At 41.5% G+C, this 24,260-nt stretch overlaps 1 protein-coding gene across 1 annotated transcript in view; it reads right to left on the reverse strand.

Moving 5' to 3' along the window:
* csmd2 (CUB and Sushi multiple domains 2) overlaps positions 1 to 24,260 on the reverse strand; it is a 755,566-nt gene that overhangs the window by 590,138 nt on the left and 141,168 nt on the right. The window contains exon 3 of the mRNA XM_060942244.1: positions 23,899 to 24,011. Coding sequence (XP_060798227.1) covers positions 23,899 to 24,011 — 113 coding nt within the window. The remainder of the gene's footprint in view (positions 1 to 23,898; positions 24,012 to 24,260) is intronic.

Consider the following 24,260-nt stretch of genomic DNA (forward strand, 5'->3'; position numbering starts at 1 on the left):
TGAGAGAGACTGAAATTGGATGGCTGAAAAAGAGATTTCTATTTGTATTTTATGTTGATGTGTGTTCGTGCAAGGCTTTCCCTTCCCACTCGGCCTCTCAGAGGAGAGAGTGGGCGTGTGGTGGAGAACACAGAGCCAAGCTCGGTTTGATGTATGCCTTGCTTCTGAGGCTGAGCTCAGGGAACTGCAGGCTCATTATCTCTCAAGATGGGCCTCCATGATCCCAAACCCAGCCAGAAATGTTGCTTACTGACCTGAAGAAGGAAAGAGGAAGAATATGCAAGACTCTGTGGCCTTTTCAATGTGGCATCTGCTCTCAGATTAGTGGTGTTTTGGTGGACTAGATCGGCATGACAAGCAACAGACTGTGGGCTAAAATGCCTGTGTGTGTGTTCATGTTATTTATTTGAATGCACAAGTGCAAATGCTGCAATTTCCATCCATCCATCTTCTACATCACTTATCCTTCAGGGTTGGGAGAAAGCTGGAACCAATCCCAGCTGACTTCGGGTGAAAGATGGGGTACACCCTGGACAGGTCGCTAATCTATTGCAGGGCTAACACAGAGACAAACAACCATTCATGCTCACGTTCACACCTGGGGCAGTTTAGAGCAGCAAGTTGACCTCATCTGCATTTCTTTGGACTGGAGGAGGAAAATGGAGCACCAAAAGGAAACCGACACAGACACGGGAAGAACATGCAAACTCCATACAGAAGGACCTCAGTCAGCTGCACGGCTCAAACCCAGAACCTTCTTGCTATGAGGCGACATTGTTAACCACTGCACCAACGTACTGCCCTGCTGTAATTTGAGTGAATATGCAAGCACAATGACTATTACTAAAAATAGCGTGCTATTAAAAAGCACACTTCTTTACAATTGCACTTTACTGTACAGGGTGTTTCAAAAAATTTGATATTATTTGAGATGTAAATATCCCAGAACCTACATAGTCTAGGCAAATGAAACTGAACAGGCTTAATGTTGAGCAATATAAGATTTATTGCTCAAAATTTGAATGAGAAATTCATAGGTATGTGGATTCCATGAACGATTTCACAAATTTTCGACTTGTTCGACTGTGTTCGAGCGTACTCTAACACACAAAACGCCTTTTATTTTCCAGTGAATGGCATTTCTATACCTCATCTCATTCATCTCATTATCTCTAGCCACTTTATCCTGTTCTACAGGGTCGCAGGCAAGCTGGAGCCTATCCCAGCTGACTACGGGCGAAAGGTGGGGTACACCCTGGACAAGTCGCCAGGTCATCATAGGGCTGACACATAGACACAGACAACCATTCACACTCACATTCACACCTATGGTCAATTTAGAGCCACCAGTTAACCTAACCTGCATGTCTTTGGACTGTGGGGGGAACCGGAGCACCCGGAGGAAACCCACGTGGACACGGGGAGAACATGCAAACTCCACACAGAAAGGCCCTTTTCGGCCACGGGGCTCAAACCCGGACCTTCTTGCTGTGAGGCAACAGCACTAACCACTACACCACCGTGCTGCCCCATTTCTATACCTAAAAAGATAAAAACAAAAAACATCAAACATAAAATTTTGACCTGTTTCCACACATGCTGTTAAAAATTGAGGTCAACTGAATGAGAATTGGCAAAATTATTAGATTGTGAAACAATATCAAATTTTTTGAAACACCCTATATATTTCATTTGCTTTGGTCGAAGAGAGGCTCAGCTTTATGATGTGCCGTATGATACTGTATTAACTGCAGCTGTAACCATAAAGCCTGTCCTGTGCTTATTCCAGCACTCCCATTAACAATACACTCATCCTCAACATGATCTTTTCGATACACTAAGTACTGACTGAGTTTATCTGTAGTATACACCTGTAGAAGTCTCATCTCATCTCATTATCTGTAGCCGCTTTATCCTTCTACAGGGTCGCAGGCAAGCTGGAGCCTATCCCAGCTGACTACGGGCGAAAGGTGGGGTACACCCTGGACAAGTCGCCAGGTCATCACAGGGCTGACACATAGACACAGACAACCATTCACACTCACACCTACGGTCAATTTAGAGTCACCAGTTAACCTAACCTGCATGTCTTTGGACTGTGGGGGAAACCGGAGCACCCGGAGGAAACCCACGCGGACACGGGGAGAACATGCAAACTCCACACAGAAAGGCCCTCACCGGCCCCGGGGCTCGAACCCAGGACCTTCTTGCTGTGAGGCGACAACGCTAACCACTACACCACCGTGCTGCCCACCTGTAGAAGTGTTATTGTTTATAATTTCATTGTCCAGCGTCACTTGTTAGAGGAAGTCTGTTTCCTCTCAAGGTTTCTTCTGCAGATTTTCTCACTGGAGTTTTTATTGCCATTCTTGCCTCTGTCTTGCTGACTTGACTTTTGACGCAGTTCTTGATGGAATTGGGCATCAAGTTCCACAATGTAAATCCAGTCTTACTCCAAACTGAAACTGTTTTGTGATGAAGTCTGCTGTTAAAAGGAGTATACAAATAAATATTGAATTGATGTAAAAAGCAGCAGCGGTAGGCCTCTGCATTGCCCATTCAATAATACACAAGCGCGTGCCATCACATCAGGCCTGGAACACCTCTTTACACACACACACACACACACACACACACACACACCACTTAGATCCTGCTACCATTACCAATTCACTTAACACATTCTTCCTGCTGCAGCATGGGCAGGAGAAAACAGAGGGCTGTGGGGAGCACTCATGTCTCACAGGGACATGAAAACACACTCTTTGATTCAGTGCAGGGATCGATTTGAAAAGCGGGGGTCGTTTCAACACACCAAGGCTGGAGAATATTTAACTGCAAACGTGTGTGTGTGTGTGTTCTTCTTCATGGGCAGAATATGACATGACAGATCTCGTACTGCTATGCAGACTGAACAGATATAGAAGCTGATGATGTATGATAATATGCTTAATAAAGAGGCTCAGATGTATAAGTGGATTCCTTCACCCAGCATGCAACAAAGATCTGGTTCATTAGCATAAGCGTAGTACTTAAGTGTTCCGCTCACACTGATTTTAGGACCATACCATTAATTAGCATCCTGTCATGTAAAGCCATGTGTCTGTGGGCTGAAGGCTTCAGTCTAATATTTTCAACCATTTTGGAGACATGTCTCAACATCATGCTGATATCCAGTGTCTTGCAAAAGTATTCATCCCTCTTCGTGTTTATCCTATTTTGTCGCATTACAAGCTGGAATTAAAATAGATTTTTGGGGGGTTAGCACCATTTGATTGACACAGCATGCCTACAACTTTAAAGGTGAAAATTGTTGTTCTATTGTGATACAAACAATAATTAAGATGAAAAAAACAGAAATCTGGAGTGTGCATAGGTATTCATCCCCTTTCATATGAAACCCTTAAATAAGAGCTGGTCCAACCAATTAACTTCATAAGTCACATAATTAGTTGATTAAGATCCACCTGTGTGCAATCAAAGTGTCACATGATCTGTCACATGATCTCTGTATAAATCAACCTATTCTGGAAGGACCCTGACTCTGCAACACTTCTAAGCAAGCAACATGAAAACCAAGGAGCACTCCAAACATGTCAGAGACAACGTTGTGAAGAAGTATGGATCAGAGTTGGGTAATAAAAAATATCCCAAACTTTTAATATTCCAGGGTGCATCATTAAATCCATTTTCACAAAATGGAAGAATATGGCACCACTACCAACCTAACAAGAGAAGGCCGCCCAACAAAACCCACAGACCAGGCAAGGAGGGCATTAATCAGAGATGCAACAAAGACACCAAAGATAACACTGAAGGAGCTGCAGAGATCCACAGCAGAGATGGGAGTATCTGTCCAGAGGACCACTTTAAGCCATACACTCCACAAAGTGGGGCTTTATGGAAGAGCAGCCAGAAAAAAAAGTCACTGCTTAAGAAAACACATTTGGAGTTTGCCCAACAGCATGTGGCAGACTCCACAAACATGTGGAAGAAGATTCTCTGGTCAAATGAGACTAAAATTGATCTTTTTGGCCATCATGGGAAATGCCACATGTGGCGCAAATCCAACACCCTGAGAACACCATTTCTACAGTGAAGCATGGTGGTGGCAGCATCATGCTGTGGGGATGTTTTTCATTGCAGGAACAGGAAAGCTGGTCAGGACTGAAGGAAAGATGGATGGCACTAAATACAGGGCAATTCTGGCGGAAAACCTATTTGGTTTGGCCAGAGGTTTGAGAGTGGGTAGTCACATTCCAGCAGGACAATGACCCTAAACATACTGCTAAAGTTACACTGGAGTGGTTTAAAGGGAAACATTTAAATGTCTTGGAATGGCCTAATCAAAGCCCAGACCTCAATCCAGTTGAGAATCTGTGGCATAACTTGAAGATTGCTGTACACCAATGCAACCCATCTAACTTGAAGGAGTTGGAGCAGTTTTGCCTTGAGGAATGGGCAAAAATCCCAGTGGCCAGATATGCTAAGCTAATAGATACATACCCCAAGAGACTTGCAGCTGTTATTGCAGCAAAAGGTGGCTCGACAAACTATTAACTTGGGGGGTACCTATGTACACTCCAGATTTCTGTTTTTTTTTCATCTTAATTATTGTTTGTCACAATAAAACAACATTTTTTTACCTTTAAAGTGGTAGGCATGTTGTGTAAATCAAATGGTGCTAACCACCCAAAATCCATTTTAATTCCATCTTGTAATGTGAAAAAACAGGACAAACACAAAGGGGGATGAAAACTTTTGCAAGACACTGTATAGTACCAGTCAATAGTTTGGACACACTTATGAATTCATTACTATGAATGTGTAAGTGTGCCAAAACTTTTGACTGGTACTGTATTTTAATAAGCTTTTTGCAGTGCCAAAGTGCATCTTTGTCTCAAATCTCACATAAGCATTATTACTATTCTTAAGGAAATGCCCAATGTTGATTAATGTTAATTAAACTGGGCTTGCATGATGAGTGATCTGACTACTGCTTTCTGCTCTAAATGGCAAAAATCATATGGTATATGTGCTCACGCTTTGACTGTGCCTCACAATGAGTGGCTGTCAAATTCAAAATTAAATGTCATTTACATCAGTAGTCACCTTAAGCTGTAACATGTTGACAACCAGGCAACGCTCAACTGTAATGAAACTTCACTCTCGACACTCTCTGTCTACTTTATTAGGAACACTTGTAAACCTGCACATTCACGCGGTTATTGAATCAGCCAATCATGTGGCAGCAGCAAACTGCCAAAAAAAAAAACTTGCAGATACAGGTCAAGAGCTTCAGTTCACGTCAAACATCAGAATGAAGAAAAAGTGTGATCTCTATGACTTTGATTGTGGCATGGATGTTGGTTCCCGAAGGGTTTGTTTGAGTAGTTCAGAAACTGTTGAGCTACTGGGAATTTAACACACAACAGTCTAGAGTTTATAAAGAAAAAAGTGCAAAAAAAGAAAACTTCCGTGGGTGGAAACAACTTGTTGATAAGAGAGGTCAGAGGAAAATGGCCAGATTGGTTTGAGCTGCATGGAAGGATATAGTAACATAAATAATCACTCTTTACATCCATGGTGATCAGAAAAGCATCTCAGCATGCACAAAGCATCAAACCACCAAAACACATACTGAGTGAGGAAATCAGGTGAATTAATGTTTGAGTAGCTTAAATTTGGTATCAGGCCGCTATTTGTCACTCTGTATATCTAACAATGTACTTCTCATGTTTAACCAAACCCATAATTTTCATAAACCTTGATATTTTTTAGGAAAATATCCAAACCTACTCGCAGAATGCTGTTGAATTATCAAATCGGATTGGTCAGAAGGTGTTCATTTTCCATAACAGCAGCTCTGACAGTAGTGCTGACTCTAATTCAAACCAGAACATCAAGGACGTAGTAGCTCATCTGGCCTGCTATTAAAACAGCCATGACTACCAAAACATCAAACAGAACTGAAATGTGACAATGCAACCAAACAACCTCCATGGACCAACCTCCATGATAAATTGTTTACAACAGGAAAATCAACAAAGGATTAAATTTTGTTCTCCAAGGGAAGATCTATCCAAAACGTCAGTCAGGACAGGAATCAGATGCTCCAGCACATAGTTATAACACCAAGCATGCATGATGTATAGAGTATGTAATGTTGTGTAGTATCCATCTTGATTGCAGAGGCTCCAACTCTCCCGCTGTGGGCAGGAGATCTCCCGCTTTAGGGAACATTTAGAAAATCCTCCCGACCTCCCGCTGACAACATAAAAATCTCCTGCCCGCCCTTACTACACATGATTAGTTAAAATATATATATAACTTGATCATGGCCGTAGCCAGCTATGAGGCCCCCACGATCCGGACCTCGGTTATTTTTAAGAGCTGAAAATACATTTGTACGCTAAATATTCAACTGGATAAAAAAATAAAGAATAACATTAAAACGTCTCTGTAAAAAGTGCATTGTTAATTATGTTAAATGTTGATTCTGTCTTCTGTGTCTGTTTCGTGCGTGCGGCTCTGAGACCAAGAACAAAACCGAATGAGCGTGCGACTCGGGGGAGGAATGCAGTGCAGGAGACACAGGGTTTTCATGGTAACCATCAGCACACTTTCATGAAGCTGTTAAATTGACATTTTCGAAGCAGCGCAGTTTTGTCCTCATTGCTTGGGCCAGATCAAAGCATTAAACAAGCTTAAATTATTCTTACTCTTGCCACATACATGATTTTTTGTTTTCAAAACTGATGATATTCAGTTCAAACGCCATTAAAAGTAATTTCAGGAATAGATCTCTTGTGTGGCGTGTAATTCACCCCTCTCATTTACAGTGGGGCAAAAAAGTATTTAGTCAGCCACCAATTGTGCAAGTTCTCCCACTTAAAAAGATGAGAGAGGCCTGTAATTTTCATCATAGGTACACTTCAACTATGAGAGACAGAATGGGGGGAAAGAATCCAGGAAATCACATTGTAGGATTTTTAATGAATTAATTGGTAAATTCCTCGGTAAAATAAGTATTTGGTCACCTACAAACAAGCAAGATTTCTGGCTCTCACAGACCTGTAACTTCTTCTTTAAGAGGCTCCTCTGTCCTCCACTCGTTACCTGTATTAATGGCACCTGTTTGAACTCATTATCAGTATAAAAGACACCTGTCCACAACCTCAAACAGTCACACTCCAAACTCCACTATGGCCAAGACCAAAGAGCTGTCAAAGGACACCAGAAACAAAATTGTAGACCTGCACCAGGCTGGGAAGACTGAATCTGCAATAGGTAAGCAGCTTGGTGTGAAGAAATCAACTGTGGGAGCAATTATTAGAAAATGGAAGACATACAAGACCACTGATAATCTCCCTCGATCTGGGGCTCCACGCAAGATCTCACCCTGTGGGGTCAAAATGATCACAAGAACGGTGAGCAAAAATCCCAGAACCACACGGGGGGACCTAGTGAATGACCTGCAGAGAGCTGGGACCAAAGTAACAAAGGCTACCATCAGTAACAAACTACGCCGCCATGGACCCAAATCCTGCAATGCCAGACGTGTCCCCCTGCTTAAGCCAGTACATGTCCAGGCCCGTCTGAAGTTTGCTAGAGAGCATTTGGATGATCCAGAAGAGGATTGGGAGAATGTCATATGGTCAGATGAAACCAAAATAGAACTTTTTGGTAAAAACTCAATTTGTCGTGTTTGGAGGAGAAAGAATGCTGCTGAGTTGCATCCAAAGAACACCATACCTACTGTGAAGCATGGGGGTGGAAACATCATGCTTTGGGGCTGTTTTTCTGCAAAGGGAGCAGGACGACTGATCCGTGTAAAGGAAAGAATGAATGGGGCCATGTGTCGTGAGATTTTGAGTGAAAACCTCCTTCCATCAGCAAGGGCATTGAAGATGAAACGTGGCTGGGTCTTTCAGCATGACAATGATCCCAAACACACCGCCCGGGCAACGAAGGAGTGGCTTCATAAGAAGCATTTCAAGGTCCTGGAGTGGCCTAGCCAGTCTCCAGATCTCAACCCCATAGAAAATCTTTGGAGGGAGTCGAAAATCCGTGTTGCCCAGCGACAGCCCCAAAACATCACTGCTCTAGAGGAGATCTGCATGGAGGAATGGGCCAAAATACCAGCAACAGTGTGTGAAAACCTTGTGAAGACTTACAGAAAACGTTTGACCTCTGTCATTGCCAACAAAGGGTATATAACAAAGTATGGAGATGAACTTTTGTTATTGACCAAATACTTATTTTCCACCATAATTTGCAAATAAATTCTTTAAAAATCAGGCAATGTGATTTTCTGGATTTTTTTTTCTCATTTTGTCTCTCATAGTTGAGGTACAGTATACCTATGATGAAAATTACAGGCCTCTCTCATCTTTTTAAGTGGGAGAACTTGCACAATTGGTGACTGACTAAATACTTTTTTGCCCCACTGTATATATAAATAAAACTCGCCTTCGCACCTATGGCGCTCAAACTCGTCTCCCTCCGAGCTACTCGCAGAGAGGGAGAATCTCCCTCTTTGCAATTTCCCAAGTTGGAGCCTCTGTGATTGTGACCTACAACACTACAGACACACCAAACTGTACCCAAAAACGTGAAAACACTAGAACTGTGAATGTAGCCTATTACAGTGATGAATAGTATAATCCAATTCAGGAAAGATTGTCATGAATGTGAATTTACTATTTGGCAGATACTATTATGTACACGCCACTGTGCCAGTAATGTTACATAGTCGACAGACTGAAAGGAGTGTTTTATAATAGAACTGGACCCACAGTGCGAGTCGCAAGCAAGAGTTTCAAGTTTGAACTTCTCCCTGCTGTACAGAAGTTGTAGTGAACAGGCTCTGTGTACTGGTCTTTCTGGTGGCCTTGGTAGCAGATTTGTGTGACTGAGGGTTTGAGCCCCACTTCAGACCATTTACATAAATAATTCTAGTGTGATCCAACAGTCCCTCTGTCATGTGACCCCTCTGACAAGCAACTCCTCCTCTTATCCAGGCACCTGAGCTTGACAGTAAGTCCACTGAAAGAATCTACTTTATTACGTTAAATGTCCTTCTGATGAGAGACCACCCCACTGATGTGACCACTGTTCTTCGGTGCTGGGGTGGTCCCCATTGTATTTGCATTTCCATTCAGAGTCGAGCGCGTTAATGACATTATGGTAAGTAAGTCAGTATGCATGCTTGTGATTATATTATTAGGATCAAAATATTCTGTGCAAGACGGACATGTATTTTAAACCAGTGTAAGTGGGTTTTGAAATTGAGGTCCTGCAGTTGTGTAGATGACCAAACAACAAACATGAAAATAGAACTGAAATTCATTGTGAATTGAGGGAGGAGATATGATTTAACTGATAATAAACAAAGTTGTAAACAAATTGTTTACAACAGGAAAGTCAACAAACAAACGACCAAGTTTTGTTCCTCAAGGAAAGATCTACCCAAAACATCGATCAGAACTGGAATAGAATAATCATTTGGCATAATTACTAACTCGTTAGCAAAAAATCTGACCAAACAACGACCGAGTTTTGTGCGGAGTGATGAGTTCTTTCAAAAAAAAAAAACAATCGTAACGGAAATCCATGGAGAACTGAGGGAGGAGATACGATTTTACTGAAGTACGGATGATGGACGCCACGCCGTGGCAATACTGTTCCTCATCAGTCTTATGGCCAGATGAGCTAATCACAAATTTATATCTATGTGCTTGTTACCTCTGACAACTTTGTTGGAGGAGATTATATTTTTGCCTCCGTTTGTTACTTGCGAAAATCAGAGATTTTTGCAAGTATGTCCATTTGCCTGTTTATTTGTTTGTATGTTTGTTTGTTGGTGCTCTAGCGTCGTCATTTCTTGACCAATCTTCACCAAAATGCACAGGACAACTCACTAGGGTCACACATAAACAGCATTAGTTTTTGGTGGGTCAAGGTCAAAGGTCAAGGTCACCAAGGTCAAATTGTGTAAAAACGCCTAATCTGCCATAACTTCCGTTTCTTTGTGATTTTCGCAAGTATCATGCTCTGTATGACTTTTCATTTGTTTGTTTGCCTGTTCCCAATGTAACTCAAAAAGCAGTGAACAAGTTTTGATGAAATTTTGAGGAAAGGTGAGCCATGGGCCAAGGAACAGTTGATTAGATTTTGATGCAAATCCAGATCTATATGTGAATCAAGGATTTTTTCCCTGCCTTTCCCCAATGTAACTAAAAAAGTAGTGAACAGATTTTGATGAAATTTGATGTCCAGCTTTAGTATTATCCTAGGTTCAAGTGACTTAATTTTGATGTTGATAATATGTGTCTTGGCAGAGGTATGCGCTCTACCATGTGCCCTTCTAGTTCTAATGTGTTATCATTTCTACTGTAACAGTGTATTCACAGGAACCTGTATATTGCATACTCCACATAATCGAAGCCAAATAATAAATTAATTTAAAAAACTTAGTTTATGAATAAAATGCATGATCATTGACATGTAATAATAATAATAATAATAGGCGGCACGGTGGTGTAGTGGTTAGCGCTGTCGCCTCACAGCAAGAAGGTCTGGGTTCGAGCCGGCGAGGGCCTTTCTGTGCGGAGTTTGCATGTTCTCCCCGTGTCCGCGTGGGTTTCCTCCGGGTGCTCCGGTTTCCCCCACAGTCCAAAGACATGCAGGTTAGGTTAACTGGTGGCTCTAAATTGACCGTAGGAGTGAATGTGAGTGTGAATGGTTGTCTGTGTCTATGTGTCAGCCCTGTGATGACCTGGCGACTTGTCCAGGGTGTACCCCGCCTTTCGCCCGTAGTCAGCTGGGATAGGCTCCAGCTTGCCTGCGACCCTGTAGAACAGGATAAAGTGGCTAGAGATAATGAGATGAGATGAGATAATAATAATAATAATAATCAGTTCAATTTAAATAGCGTCTTTCTCACACCCAAGGTTGCTTTACAATTGAGGAAAAGAGAGAAAAAAAATAGTCCATCAAAAGAGGGTCAGGATATAATTCCAATGGTGTAGCTACCACAGTCCCACCAGGCATACAAAGATAAATCCCACACTGCCTGCACAGCTGCTGCACCGCCGCCGAGCAACATCGCTCAGAATACTGCGCCATGGATCCACAAAGCGAGCACAGAAGCACCACCACACGGAGCACTGATATACCCCAAACCACCTGCACAGCCACTGTGATGCCACCAAGCAACTTTGCTCGGAATACCATGCCAACCATAAAAGCATAGCCACACAGACCGTTGGACAACCCTGATGTTAAAAAGAGCAACGAGCTCACTGCAGTCCATAGCGAGGAGCACAGGCCTCACCCACGGCGCACCAAGGCATGAAGGGAACCGACGCCAAAACTGGGTCTGGAGCTACACCATAATCAGTGGACAAAACACTCAAACAAAAAACAAACATCAAACTACACAAAGAAAAACAAAAGGAAAAAAAAGAAAAATGAAAAGCTCTGGTGAGAAGCAGCAGCCAAAACGTGCATGGCGTACTCTCAACCAGAAACTGTTGTCTTTGTAAGGATGTAAGGAATCTTTTGTGTCAGGACTTTGTAACAGAGGTAAAGTTGGTCCTTTATATCAGACATATTAAACCTTTCCCCCATGAGCCCCACTTCCCAGTTTTTAAAGAACTTCACAGGAATAGACTAGAAAAATCAAGGTCATGTGCTACTAAATGTGTCAGAAAGCAAAGGCGTCATATTAGCATATGTTTCAAGTAGAGAGCTCAAAACACCGGCACAACTGTCAGTCAAAACACCTGTCAGTAGCTTTTTGGGGGCTTTCCACCCCATCTAACCTATGCCTGACCTGCAACTGGACACACACAGAGTCTGTGTAAGTTTTCAGTCATGGGAAAGTCCTTAAGACAGGAATTAGCATTTTGTAGTTTCCCGGTTAATATCACAAAATGCATTTTTTTATGTCTTGTTACCTCTGAGAGAGAAATAAAGAGATGCTGGTGAGGTAATGGCTGTTTATAGCTGCTATAAACAGTAATAACAGGAACTAAGTTGTTTCCTGGACTTTCTGAAAAATTTAGCATCACTAAAACCATTAAAACGTGTGATGTGTCTTTTGTGAATAAACTGTAATCATTGAGAAATTGCTGTGTTATAAGAGGAATTAAATACTTCTGGATGTACTGTCATAGGAAAATAGTTCAACACTTCTGGGTGGTAAGAGTAACTCTATTTCGTGTCAGGGCCCATCACATTTTATGACTTTTACTGCATTCATATTGCATATCCTTCCAATATGGGTTAAATCACACATACTACTACAACGGCAGTTTCATCCCCAGTGCTTTCATCACATCTCTGTCCACAAAACCCTGTTTGAAATATAATTTGTCCCTGTGAGTTGGTAATGGAAGATCCTTAATATATTCACAGCTTAAGGCTCGCTATTAAAGAGGCTTTTCGAGGTGGAAAAAAGTATAATTGGACATTCGTAAATTTGCCTTCATGACTTTATCTTTGGCTCTGAGGGGCAGAAGCACTGCAGATCACTATGGCTGTGTGGGATTGATAAGGTTTCACTGGGTCTCATTATGGCACTGTCTTTCGTTAAAGTCAGACCAGGGGCATGAACTACATATATCACACTCCCTTATTCAGTGACACCTATGTAGGTCACGTGAGAGGAACTGACATGTAATTACACTGACTGGGAGACTCAGGACAATCGGTACGGGTCAGATAGAGGCTTATCTAGATTAGTGTCAGTAGGCTGTATACAGTGTGTGTACAGAGTGTATAGAGCCTCTCTTTCTCTCTCCCACCTGTTCCATCACGTCTTGTTTCATGCCAAGAACGAGGTTTCCAGTTAAGTTTTCACGTAGGTGTCAGAGAAGGAGAACTCGATATTTCCCAATTACGTATCAATAATATCAATAATAATTTGACATCAGTGCCAAATCAAGCTGAGTACCTGGAGTGGTAATGCTTTAAGAATGGGGAGAGAGTGAAACTAGAAAAAGAAGGGGCAAGAATGTGTGTGTGTGTGTGTGTGTGTGTGTGTGTGTGTGTGTGTGTGTGTGTGTGTGTGAGATTGAGAGAGAGATTTAAACTATAGGGCAACAATTACTTGACAAAACATTATCATAAATTACAAAAAAAAAAACTGATTAATCTACTCATGGGTGACATGGTGGTGTAGTGGTTAGCGCTGTCACCTCACAGCAAGAAGGTCCGGGTTCGAGCCCCGTGGCCGGCGAGGGCCTTTCTGTGTGGAGTTTGCATGTTCTCCCCGTGTCCGCGTGGGTTTCCTCCGGGTGCTCCGGTTTCCCCCACAGTCCAAAGACATGCAGGTTAGGTTAACTGGTGACTCTAAATTGACCGTAGGTGTGAATGTGAGTGTGAATGGTTGTCTGTGTCTATGTGTCAGCCCTGTGATGACCTGGTGACTTGTCCAGGGTGTACCCCGCCTTTCACCCGTAGTCAGCTGGGATAGGCTCCAGCTTGCCTGCGACCCTTTAGAACAGGATAAAGCGGCTACAGATAATGAGATGAGATGAGATAAGCTACTCATAGATTAGCAATTTTTGTTGCAATTACATTAACTTAAACAACATCAAAATACTCTATCACAAGATAACTGTGATAACATATACGTAGTTAACAATTATTCCACGAAATTGAGTCGTACATGAGCTGATAGCTGACGAGGCAAGTAGCGCCAAGTTAGCAATAAACCATGTACGATGAGACTGAGTGGAATAACTGTTTTATTATATCCACATTCACTGGATTTTGAGAAACAGAGCATTTTTATTTTTTCAAATTCGGTAAATAAAAACTTTATACAAAACGTCCGGCAAAATCATTTCTGCTTAGGCGGACTTCTTAAAAACCTATCAATGGCTACACAAGTTGATTTTAGTGTTTTTTTTTTTTTTTGTAGAAAGTTTCGTCTTGCTCTCGTGCAGAGGTGTAAAATAGCTTTAGACATTTATTTAATTCTTCCCTGGACATTTCAGTGATGTAATTTTCAAACTTCTTTGAGCTTTTGAACCAATCTAAAACAACTGAACAAATTTTAATGCTTAAAGATAAAGAATGCAAACAAACCGGCGAAATGACAGTAACAATTTGTGAAAAATGTTATGATAATAATAATTCTTATTCTAATTCTAAATTAAAAAAAGATACGTTCTTACCATCAAAAACCTTTATTCCATATTTTGTTGCTTTTTTGTATTTTTTGTGGTTTTGTTTTCGAGTAGAGTTTTTATTTCATCCTCGGTTGGTTCAGCAACACGCTCCACCATTTTGTTTTTCTCTCCTCATGGTATATGAGCTGATAGCCTCGTAGTAGAGTCGCAAATCAGAGTGTGCGATTGCTCATATCCAGTGAATGTGGATAGAATAAATGTGTTTGGATTTGAACTGGAAGTGGGTGTGGACCACATCAAACAGTGACTCTATAAATAAAAGCACATTTCATTTGTAAATTTCAGACCTTTTGGAGCATAGTAATGCAGTGTTTAAGACTTCTGGATCTGACTATTGAAAAGAAAAATTAATGAATTGTTCAGTCTTAAAGGTCCCCTTGCATCGTTTTTTCATTAATTGTGTGGTGGTCTCTAGTATGAATGAATGCCCTGTGAGCCGGTTTTGGTGAAAAAAATGCTGTGGTTCTCCTGTTTCAGGCTGTTCTAGTTTGGTGGAGGAGTGGGTGGCGGGAGAATGACAGGATTTCAGCTCTTACTCATTAATATTCATGACATGTAAACGTGTTACCTCTGATTGGCTAACAGCAATCAGTAAACATGTTACCTCTAATTGGCTAACAGCACTGTGACGCTACCTCCAGTGGGTCAGAACAAGCGGATGTGGGTGTCTTTGTAAAAACTGTTTCGATTGGCTATTATGGTCTCGACATCAATGTTTTGACCAATAATAATGTAGATGTGGCAGCGGGGGCGTGGCCGAGCGTCGGTCTGTGAATGGAGGGCGGAGTCAGGGAAGGTAAGTGACAGAATCACTGCACCTGACGGGAATTAACGTGTGTTTGTGTGTCTTCCCCAGTGACCGTGCCCTATAAGAGGAGAGGGAGAGCAGAGGAAGGGAGCTCTCTCCCCAACCAGAACGCTTGTGTGTGAGCACGTGACTGGGAGGGAGTCATTCATTCATTCATTCATTCATTCATTCATTTGTTCATTCATTCATTTATTTATTTAATTGAATACTCCCTGCGGCAGCGGCTCTCATCAAGGCACGAGGCACAGACCGGAGCTCGCCTCGGGGTGTGTGGGGGGAATAACGTCCCCTGGCTGGGAGCTGACGGGCCCTGGCAGCACTGGTTCGTTCGGGAGAGGACAGGGGTTGCTGGCTGCCAAGTCTGGGGAGGCTGAGACCTAGGGTTAGGGTTAGGTGAATTACGTCCTGTGGCGCGGAGCTAGCCCGCCCTGGCAGCACTGGTTCCTTCGGGAGGGGGCAGAGACCGCTGGCTGCCAAGTCTGGGGAGGCTGGGACCTCCCCTGCCCAAGTTACGAGTGTGCAAAGTCAGGCTGGAGCTGCCGTTAGAAACGAAACTGATGCAGAGCACCGCGCCGCGCCTCGGGGCGAATTACGTCTCTATCCTCACGCTTTCTTCCCATGGGCGGTCGCAAGCCAAGGTGGGCAAGGCCATGAATACTAATTTTCGAAGTGACGTAAGTTCGTATGGCTTTTTCTGATCCACTCGTTTTTCCGACTATTTTCTTTCATAAGCTAATACAGGGAATGGGAGCAGAATTACATTTTCACATGCAGCATGCATATGCAACTCGGAGTAAGGTATTAGGCAGAGACCCGTCCACCCGTAAATTTGACGGGCAATTGCCGATTTCAACGGGCAAGTATACACACAGACGGATACTGAAACGGACGATAATGCCGAAAATTTTCGCACATGAATACTCCCACATGTCATCCGATAAATCCAGTTATGTTCCGCCCACACACGGACTGGCCATCGGGAGTAGCGGGAGTTTTCCCGGTGGGCTGGTGGTTCAGCGTGGGCCGGCGGAGAAAAAAAAAAAAAAAACAGTTGCGCGCTGGCCTTTAATATGATAAGCAATGTTAACAGTTTCTTTAACAAACTGTTAACATTGCTTATTACAGTTGCGCGCTGGCCTTTAATATGATAAGCAATGTTAACAGTTTGTTAAAGAAACTGTTAACATTGCTTATCATATTAAAGGCCAGCGCGCAACTGTTTTTTTTTTTTTTTTTCTCCGCTGGCCCACACTGAACCACCGGCCCACTGGGAAAACTCCCGCTACTCCCGATGGCCAGTCCGTGTGTGGTTCCGCCATCATTTACAAATCGTAAGAAACACAGTTTAATACGAAAAATACTGAAAACTTGAAATGAAAAATCAGAATATTTCATCGTTTCCGCCATTTTGGCCCGCACTGAATCTTGTAACATGCGGACTGAATAAATCGCGAATTCTGATTGGTCGAAAATTGCCAAACACCCTGCGTTGTAGTTTCCTCTTTCTTGGCGGGAGAACCGCATTTTTTTTTGCTGACTCACTCTTCTGGATCAAGATGAATCCCAACAAACGCCCCAAATTGAATGTGACAAAAACTGATTCGTTTTTCCACAAAAAGACAGAAAAGGTATGTGTGATACATTGATTAACAAGGGGGGTTCATTGGGGTATGGTAAAATAGAATACTGTTGGTTTTTTTTTTTTATTAAATACTGTAACTAGATCAAAAGATTATATACAATTCATTGTTGTTTATTTTCTTTTCACTTTTGTTACCAAATCAAACACCATACATACATCTGATACATTCAGGAGTGAAACTGAAAAAAATACAAAGTAAAAATATGCAATATTTCTGATCAAAAATTACACGCCATTTCACCCTGAAAATGTCCTAGAATGCAGGAAATGAAGTCTAAATTTCAAAAATTTTCTGGGGGCGCATGCCCCCAGACCCCCCTAGAGGGACTTCGCGCCTGCGGCGCTCGTCTTCGCACCTGCGGCGCTTATCAGGATTATATAAAATATTATTTTTGACTGGTAAATTTCTTTTTCTGCCTAATACCCTAACTCGGAGTGAACTATGGTATTTCAAAAAGAGCCAGTATTAAACGTTTTTGGTGGAAGGGCACCTTTAATAATGTATTGATTTAGTGAGGTCCCTAGTGCACACATAAACTGACACACAACAAGAGAAATTTGGTTTGCATCTAAGAATGAAAAAATTGCAGAGATGTCTCAGAAAATCTGAGAAATTCTGGGTTTTTTTTTTCTTCCTGAATCTGAAGTAGAGGGCTAAGGTAGTCCTTGTGGATTGAAACTGATGCTACTGCAATCCACTTGTAGCTATCCTCTCTAATATACTGTACAGCAGGGGTAATCAACATGCAGTAATGGACCCAGAAAGCAAATTCTGAATCGATGCGTCTTATTTATAGTCATGTAATTTCTTATCCAGACCTTTCTAAGAAATTAATTTTATGAAACAGGATCCTTTCCAGAAACTTTTATTTGTGTCCCCTTGCTGTAAAGGAAAGTATCATTAAGTTCACCTTGAAGTGTGCTTCAGCTGTCCAATGAAAAGACTCAGGATGAAAAATAAATTTGTCCCATAATCACTTTTGAGTTTATTATGTTTCATTCAGGTACAAGGGGAAGTTGATGTGTGTGGAGGAAAATATGGTGCGATTGCAGATTTTTTTTTGTCAGCTGCTGTTGTTGCATTAAAAAAAGAGGAAAAAAATGAAGCAGGAGTGTGACTCAGAAGAAAACTAGCTATTTTACCCCCACTTTACCCTTCAGGGCTTTAGGGATTATCTACATCATTGGCAACCTCAATGATTTAACTTCAAATTCCAAAATTACTGTACAATTCTATACATTTTGTTTTTTTTAAATAGTGATATCCAATAGATATACTCATTAAATTGGCTGAGAGATTAACAGATCTAATTCTTTTTTTTGTGATCAACAATTTTTATTGAGTAGAAAAATATAAAAGACAAACAGTAAAACTATATACAACAGGGAAAAATGAGCTCATGAAATCAAATTCAGGCAAACTGTAGCAGATATACAATCATCAAAAAAAAAATCAAAATACAGACACTTAGTTTTTCAGATAATTATTCTAAAACAATGTTCCAGGAGGAGATGGTATAAGAACAGATCTAATTCTTAAAGTTTGTATAAGTATCCTTCATAACTACACACTAGGGCTGGTTCAGTACCAAAATTTAGGGTTTGGTAGGGTACCTGGCATGGTAGAATGGTAACAGTACTAGTTCGGTGCCAATACAATGCAATGCAATTCAATCAATCTACCGTATCTATCTATCTAGAAATAAATAAAACATTCATAAAAACTGATGAAATTACTAAGTGACTTCCTGCTTCTGTCTGTCTGTGAGTTAGAGGTCTAGAAAGGATTCATTAATAAGCTAATTTTACAAATATTTAACTAAGGTTATTTCTATAACCTCATTATTCTTTAATTAATGAATTCATTATGGAGTAGACTGCAAAGTAGGCTAAGGCTACATCCACACGTCTTAATTTTAAAATAGCATTTTAAAATGAAAATGATCTCCGTCTAGCCGACCGTTTTTACCTCCATATCAGAAATAATCTCTGTCCATACTAACATGCATGAAAACGCATATCGCGTGACCATTCATGTACACTGAGCATATGCGTGCCGGTATAAACAACTGATCTCGTTTGTTTTCTTCCAGGAAAGGGTCATGTGGTAGTAGTGTGATGAATCAGGGAAGGATACGTTGTGGGTGCAATCAGTTAATTATTGATATTAAGTGATCAATCTCGTTAAATCAGTCTCATTAAATTTTGAAGGTTAATAATTAAAATGAATCAATCCCATTGAATCGTTTACTTTGACTCATTTGAATTGAATCATACCATAGAATCACTCTCATTTGAAGTGAATCGTTCAATGAATCGTTTAGTGAATCATTTAGTGAATCGTTTAGTGAATCGTACCATTAATCCTGGTGCTTAATAATAAATTACCAAAACAGCTAAATTATGGTATATTTCCAAATTATTACGATCACTTACCATATTACATAACATATATGCACCCTTTTGAATTCGAGGGAGACTGGGGACTTCATATTGTTCACACAAATAAACACAGTTTGTTTAATAAATGAATTTATTATAACAAAGAGAAAAATAATAAACCAATATATACAAGCAGTGAGGTGTGTGTGTGTAGGACTTGACCATGTGTTTAGCCACGTGTAGCTAACTACACGTGGTGGAGGCCTAGCTTGTTGGTAGCTAAACAAAAGAATGTTATCTAAACAGAACAAAGGATTAGCTCTGTGTTTAGCCTTGTGTTGCTAGTGTGAGTTTGCTAAAGGCAAAGGGAAGCTATCTAAAGTGTATCAGGCCTGTTGAGCACGTGTTTTCTCAGTAACAAAAAGATTCCACTCTCATAACATTACCAAACTCACTGAAACCTTGATAAGGTCAAAATGTATGATAAGGAAATTAAAGTGTTAGTCAGAATAAGAGAGAGAGAAGCATGCGCAGCCTATCTATTAAACAATTGAGAGAACATAGAACCAAAATAAATCAACACGCTGCGTGTCTAATAGTGTAATGAATAAACCTGGGTTTAAATTCACACTATTTCAAATAAAAGCAAATTCCTAAGACTATCTTAATTATGCCCAAATGCCAAAATCTTACTTAATCCTGCCTTTAGCAAGATATGAAGAACTATTCGCCGGTGTAGTTTCGGGCCTCGCCGTGGGAGCACGTGAGCCGCTCGTGATGGAGGCGCAGAAAACTCTCGGGTCCAGCGGAGCACTTGGGTGGGTCCCGTGGAAAGCAGAGGGTTCTTGGTCCGAACCTCAGCGTTCGTGAGGAAAAGTCTCTGATCAGAATAAGATGCACAGCGCTTTTGAGTTAAAAAGGATTCAATCGCTTCTTAACTTTTAACTGCCTGGGCTGCAGTCGTGACGTCACTTCTAATGCAAGTAAACCGGTTGTAACTCAGGGTGAGTTTAAAGATCGCGCGACTCTAGAGTTTACCTTTGCCAAGGGTAAGAAAATCACGCTGAGTGATGGATCTTGCAAGAAAGAAGACGTCTTTTTGGGTGGAGAGCGCCTCTTTATACGTCCAGATTCATCGGAAGCCAGACGTGAGAGACAAAGATGGTGGAGCTTCCGCTTGGATTTATGCGTGCATGGCAGACTGACGTAGGTGATCCCGCCCACGCGTGACGTAGGTCACACGGAAGTTGCCTGGGAATTGTAGTTCTGACACAAGATGGCGGCATGATACCTACATACGTCGTGACTGATCCCCCCCCCCCCCCCCCCCCAATCTGTCCCTCTGAGTTACAAGTCAATCCTGGGATCGAGGTGATGACCTCTTCTGCTCCTCAGACCTGCCTGATCCATCCTGATGCCCTATGTCTGGTTGGAGTCTCATCACATCGCTCCTGTGGAGAACGGCCCCACATGGACAGTTGAAAGTCACACTTGGAAGACACTCTAGACACTTACAGTCATGCTTTTATGGCTGAGGACTACAGTTGGCTTGCTAACTTTGGGACTGCAGTTGTCATGAACAGTTTTGCACTCAAGTTTCTATCAATGAAGAGTTATAACATCAACAAAACTGACTTCTTGTTAAAACTGTTAATGTTATAGTCATGTTATTTGTTGTTGTCCAGGTGAGGATTGGTTCCCTTTTGGGTCTGGCTCCTCTAGAGGTTTCTTCCTCGTGTCGTCTGGGGGAGTTTTTCCTTGCCACCGTCTCCACGGGCTTGCTCATTGGGGATAGATTAGGGATAAAATTGGCTCATCTCTTGGGTCATTCAGATTCTGTAAAGCTGTTTGGGACAATGTCTATTGTTAAAAGCACTATACAAACAAACTTGACGTGACTTGACTGATGGGATCCAATCAGGAAGCAAATGTGGGTGTCTGCATCATCATTTCCAAACGTCTCCATTTTCACCTGTCTACACTAAAACACTACCCAAGAGTTTTCCAAACTAAAATGGGTCCAGCAACGTTTCCAAAAGTCTCCATTTTTGGAGCTTGAGAACTCTGGAGTAGTGTGGACGCCGGATGTAAATGTAAGAAAAGTGATGTGATTTAAAACTAAAATGGATTAATGTGGACGTAGCCTCAGAAGACAAACGGCAACTTTGGCACAACATGGCTGGCTACCAGTTAGCCCCATGTAACATTAGGTTGGTTAAACTTATGTTACAAACAGGCTAATCTGTTAGATTCAGGATGTTATGAATAAGCTAACCATGGACAAAGTTTGGTACCTGTAATTTAGACAGTCTTATTTTCAATTTATTTACGTGACCATGCTCAACTTCTATCCTTGGAATTCTTTGTACAAATTGGGATGTACATCAAATGTTTCATCAGGTTAGACATATTATCTCCTCCTGTCACACATGACTTCAGGCCCCGTTTGCACACAGGTGTAGAAGGGGGCTCCACCTCTCCACTATCACTTGCTCTAAAAGCAACATATTGCCATATCTCGCTCAGAGAGCCTTGTTTTTCGACAAGCTTCAGAAATATAATGTCATGACTTCATTCAACAGTTGCTAAATCCACAGCATCTTCCCAAAACTTGCTGCATAACTTGAAGCGATGTGGCAGATCACTGGTCAGAAGCAGAGTTCTTCACTGTGAGAGCTAAACTTACATCATGCTCATGAGCTGCCGTCTTAAAGGGCGGGCAAAAAAGCGAACTCTTAACCCTCTGGAGTCTAAGTGCCCGCCGGTGGGCAATTTGACACTTCTCCAAAAACACATCTGTAACCCTGTGAGTTTTTGTCATTCAAACATATAAGTGACACCATTAAAAACCTTGAAATTTCTAGTTTTCAAATATCTCATCTCATCTCATTATCTCTAGCCGCTTTATCCTTCTACAGGGTCGCAGGCAAGCTGGAGCCTATCCCAGCTGACTACGGGCGAGAGGCGGGGTACACCCTGGACAAGTCGCCAGGTCATCACAGGGCTGACACATAGACACAGACAACCATTCACACTCACATTCACACCTACGGTCAATTTAGAGTCACCAGTTAACCTAACCTGCATGTCTTTGGACTGTGGGGGAAACCGGAGCACCCGGAGGAAACCCACGCGGACACGGGGGGAACATGCAAACTCCACACAGAAAGGCCCTCGCCGGCCCCGGGGCTCGAACCCAGGACCTTCTTGCTGTGAGGCGACAGCGCCAACCACTACACCACCGTGCCGCCCTAGTTTTCAAATATATATATATATATATATATATATATATATATATATATATATATATATATATATATATATATATATATATATATATATGAAATAAATTATATAGCTGGCCCTTTTTAAAGAGAGTGAAAAGAAATCTTTGGATTTTCTGTACTGTCTGACTGCAGCAGCCCCCGAGGCCACACCTATCGCTATTCACATGTAAAGTACCCGGTGCTTGAGTGGCTATTCAGAGGTGAGAGCACGCCCCATTCAGCCAGAATAAACAAAGCCATGCTTCCACTCATGGGGGAAGGCAAAGGCAATGTCCTGCCAGAGCACATGGAAAGTGACAGGGGGGTGGGGGCCATCAGAGGTGTCTCACACCCATCTAATTAGTATTCGACTAACAGAGACACTGGCTTGACATACAATTACTTTTTTACATTTTGTATGGAAACAACAAAACATTTCTAAATGCTCTTTTTACTTTTATGCAGCCAACACTTTTGTTTACAAGGTTCAAACTTCAAAAGTCTTGGCTAGATATATTTATTGTGTGTTTTCTTGCACTGTTTGAAGACCTCTAAAACCTGTTTTTTGTACAGTTGTGTTTACACTCAATTTAAATAAAACGTGTTTGTATTACATTCACTTTACTTTCATATTATTTTTTGTTAGGCTTTTCAGAATACAACCATATGTGCCACTTTTGCATAGATGTTTACAGTTAGTTGAAATACTTGAAAATGTCAGGGTGTTGCAAACAGCCTCAAAGTCTCTGAAAGGCCTTAGACTCCAGAGGGTTTAAAGGCGAATTTCAAAGTATACTGAAAAAAAAAAGTGTTGAAATGCAGTAATGTTAACTACCGAAATTTGTGAAATGATGATACCGTACTGTTTCAAATGTCAAATCCACTGATAATGGTAAAGTACTGGTAAGTGGAGCAACCCTACCATGCACTAATGACATGCACAGTCAATGATTAATGTCACTCAATGTCAGATATCCAGTGACTATTTGACAGCAATCCAATAAAATCAGTCATGCAACCAACAGTTATCAAAGTGAAATAGGTAAGACGAAGAGAATATTGAAAATCAAAGCTTCTGCTTTATAGCTGATAGGACAGGTCATTAATGTTATGCACAGAGCTTTGCCAGATGGCTTATTCACCAATGAGTAATTCATCACATCACCAATCAGTAAATGAATGTCCTTTCAAAGATCCGCCCTCTTGTGTGCATTTTAAGCAGGTGTTAACAATGGTGCGCTCAGATCAAGAGGAATATGACAACTCAGCATGGAACTAAAAAAAAAAAAAAGAGCTAAGGTTTGGCTCTAGCCTGTAATTTAACCATGCATATTAGCCTACAAACAGGAGGCAGGCTAACACAGGCATCCATCACTGAGCTCGTCCAGTACAGAAGCAACAGAGTGTGCCAAGACACCACTGACTCACGCAGCACTATGAACAGAGACAGCTAAGGAGAGTTAAAAGCTTGAACGACATAGTCAGAGACACGGAAAGACAGCAGAAAGTGTCAAGGGCCAAACAAAAAAAAAAAAAAAAGATGAGGGCTGGGTGAAAGAGAAAGAAGAACACAGACATGTTCCATTCCACTCCTACCTTCATATACTGCTTTGAAACCCTGGCCACTCACAGCATAGTCCGATAGCAGCCACAGTGTAAGTCTTGCTCCAGTGCTGACTATTGGAGGTGGAAGCCGGAAGCCTGTCAACCTATAAACACCCAAGAGAAAGAAAACAAGCATTAAATCAATAGAAACACCCTTTAGAAATATCTTCACAACATCATTGTTGAATTCTCAAATCAGATTAGTCATAAGGTGTTGATGAATTTTCTGACAATACTGCCAGCTGCAATTCAAATTGCAAGGTTACAGTGCCTGCCATGATTGTTGGCACCCCTTGTAAAGATCAGAAAAAATGGTTTAGGGAAAAAAAAATCCACCTTTTGGTCAAGTAGCT

This window comes from Neoarius graeffei, chromosome 16 (genome assembly GCF_027579695.1).
Source record: "Neoarius graeffei isolate fNeoGra1 chromosome 16, fNeoGra1.pri, whole genome shotgun sequence".
In the NCBI taxonomy this organism is placed as follows: Eukaryota; Metazoa; Chordata; class Actinopteri; order Siluriformes; family Ariidae; genus Neoarius; species Neoarius graeffei.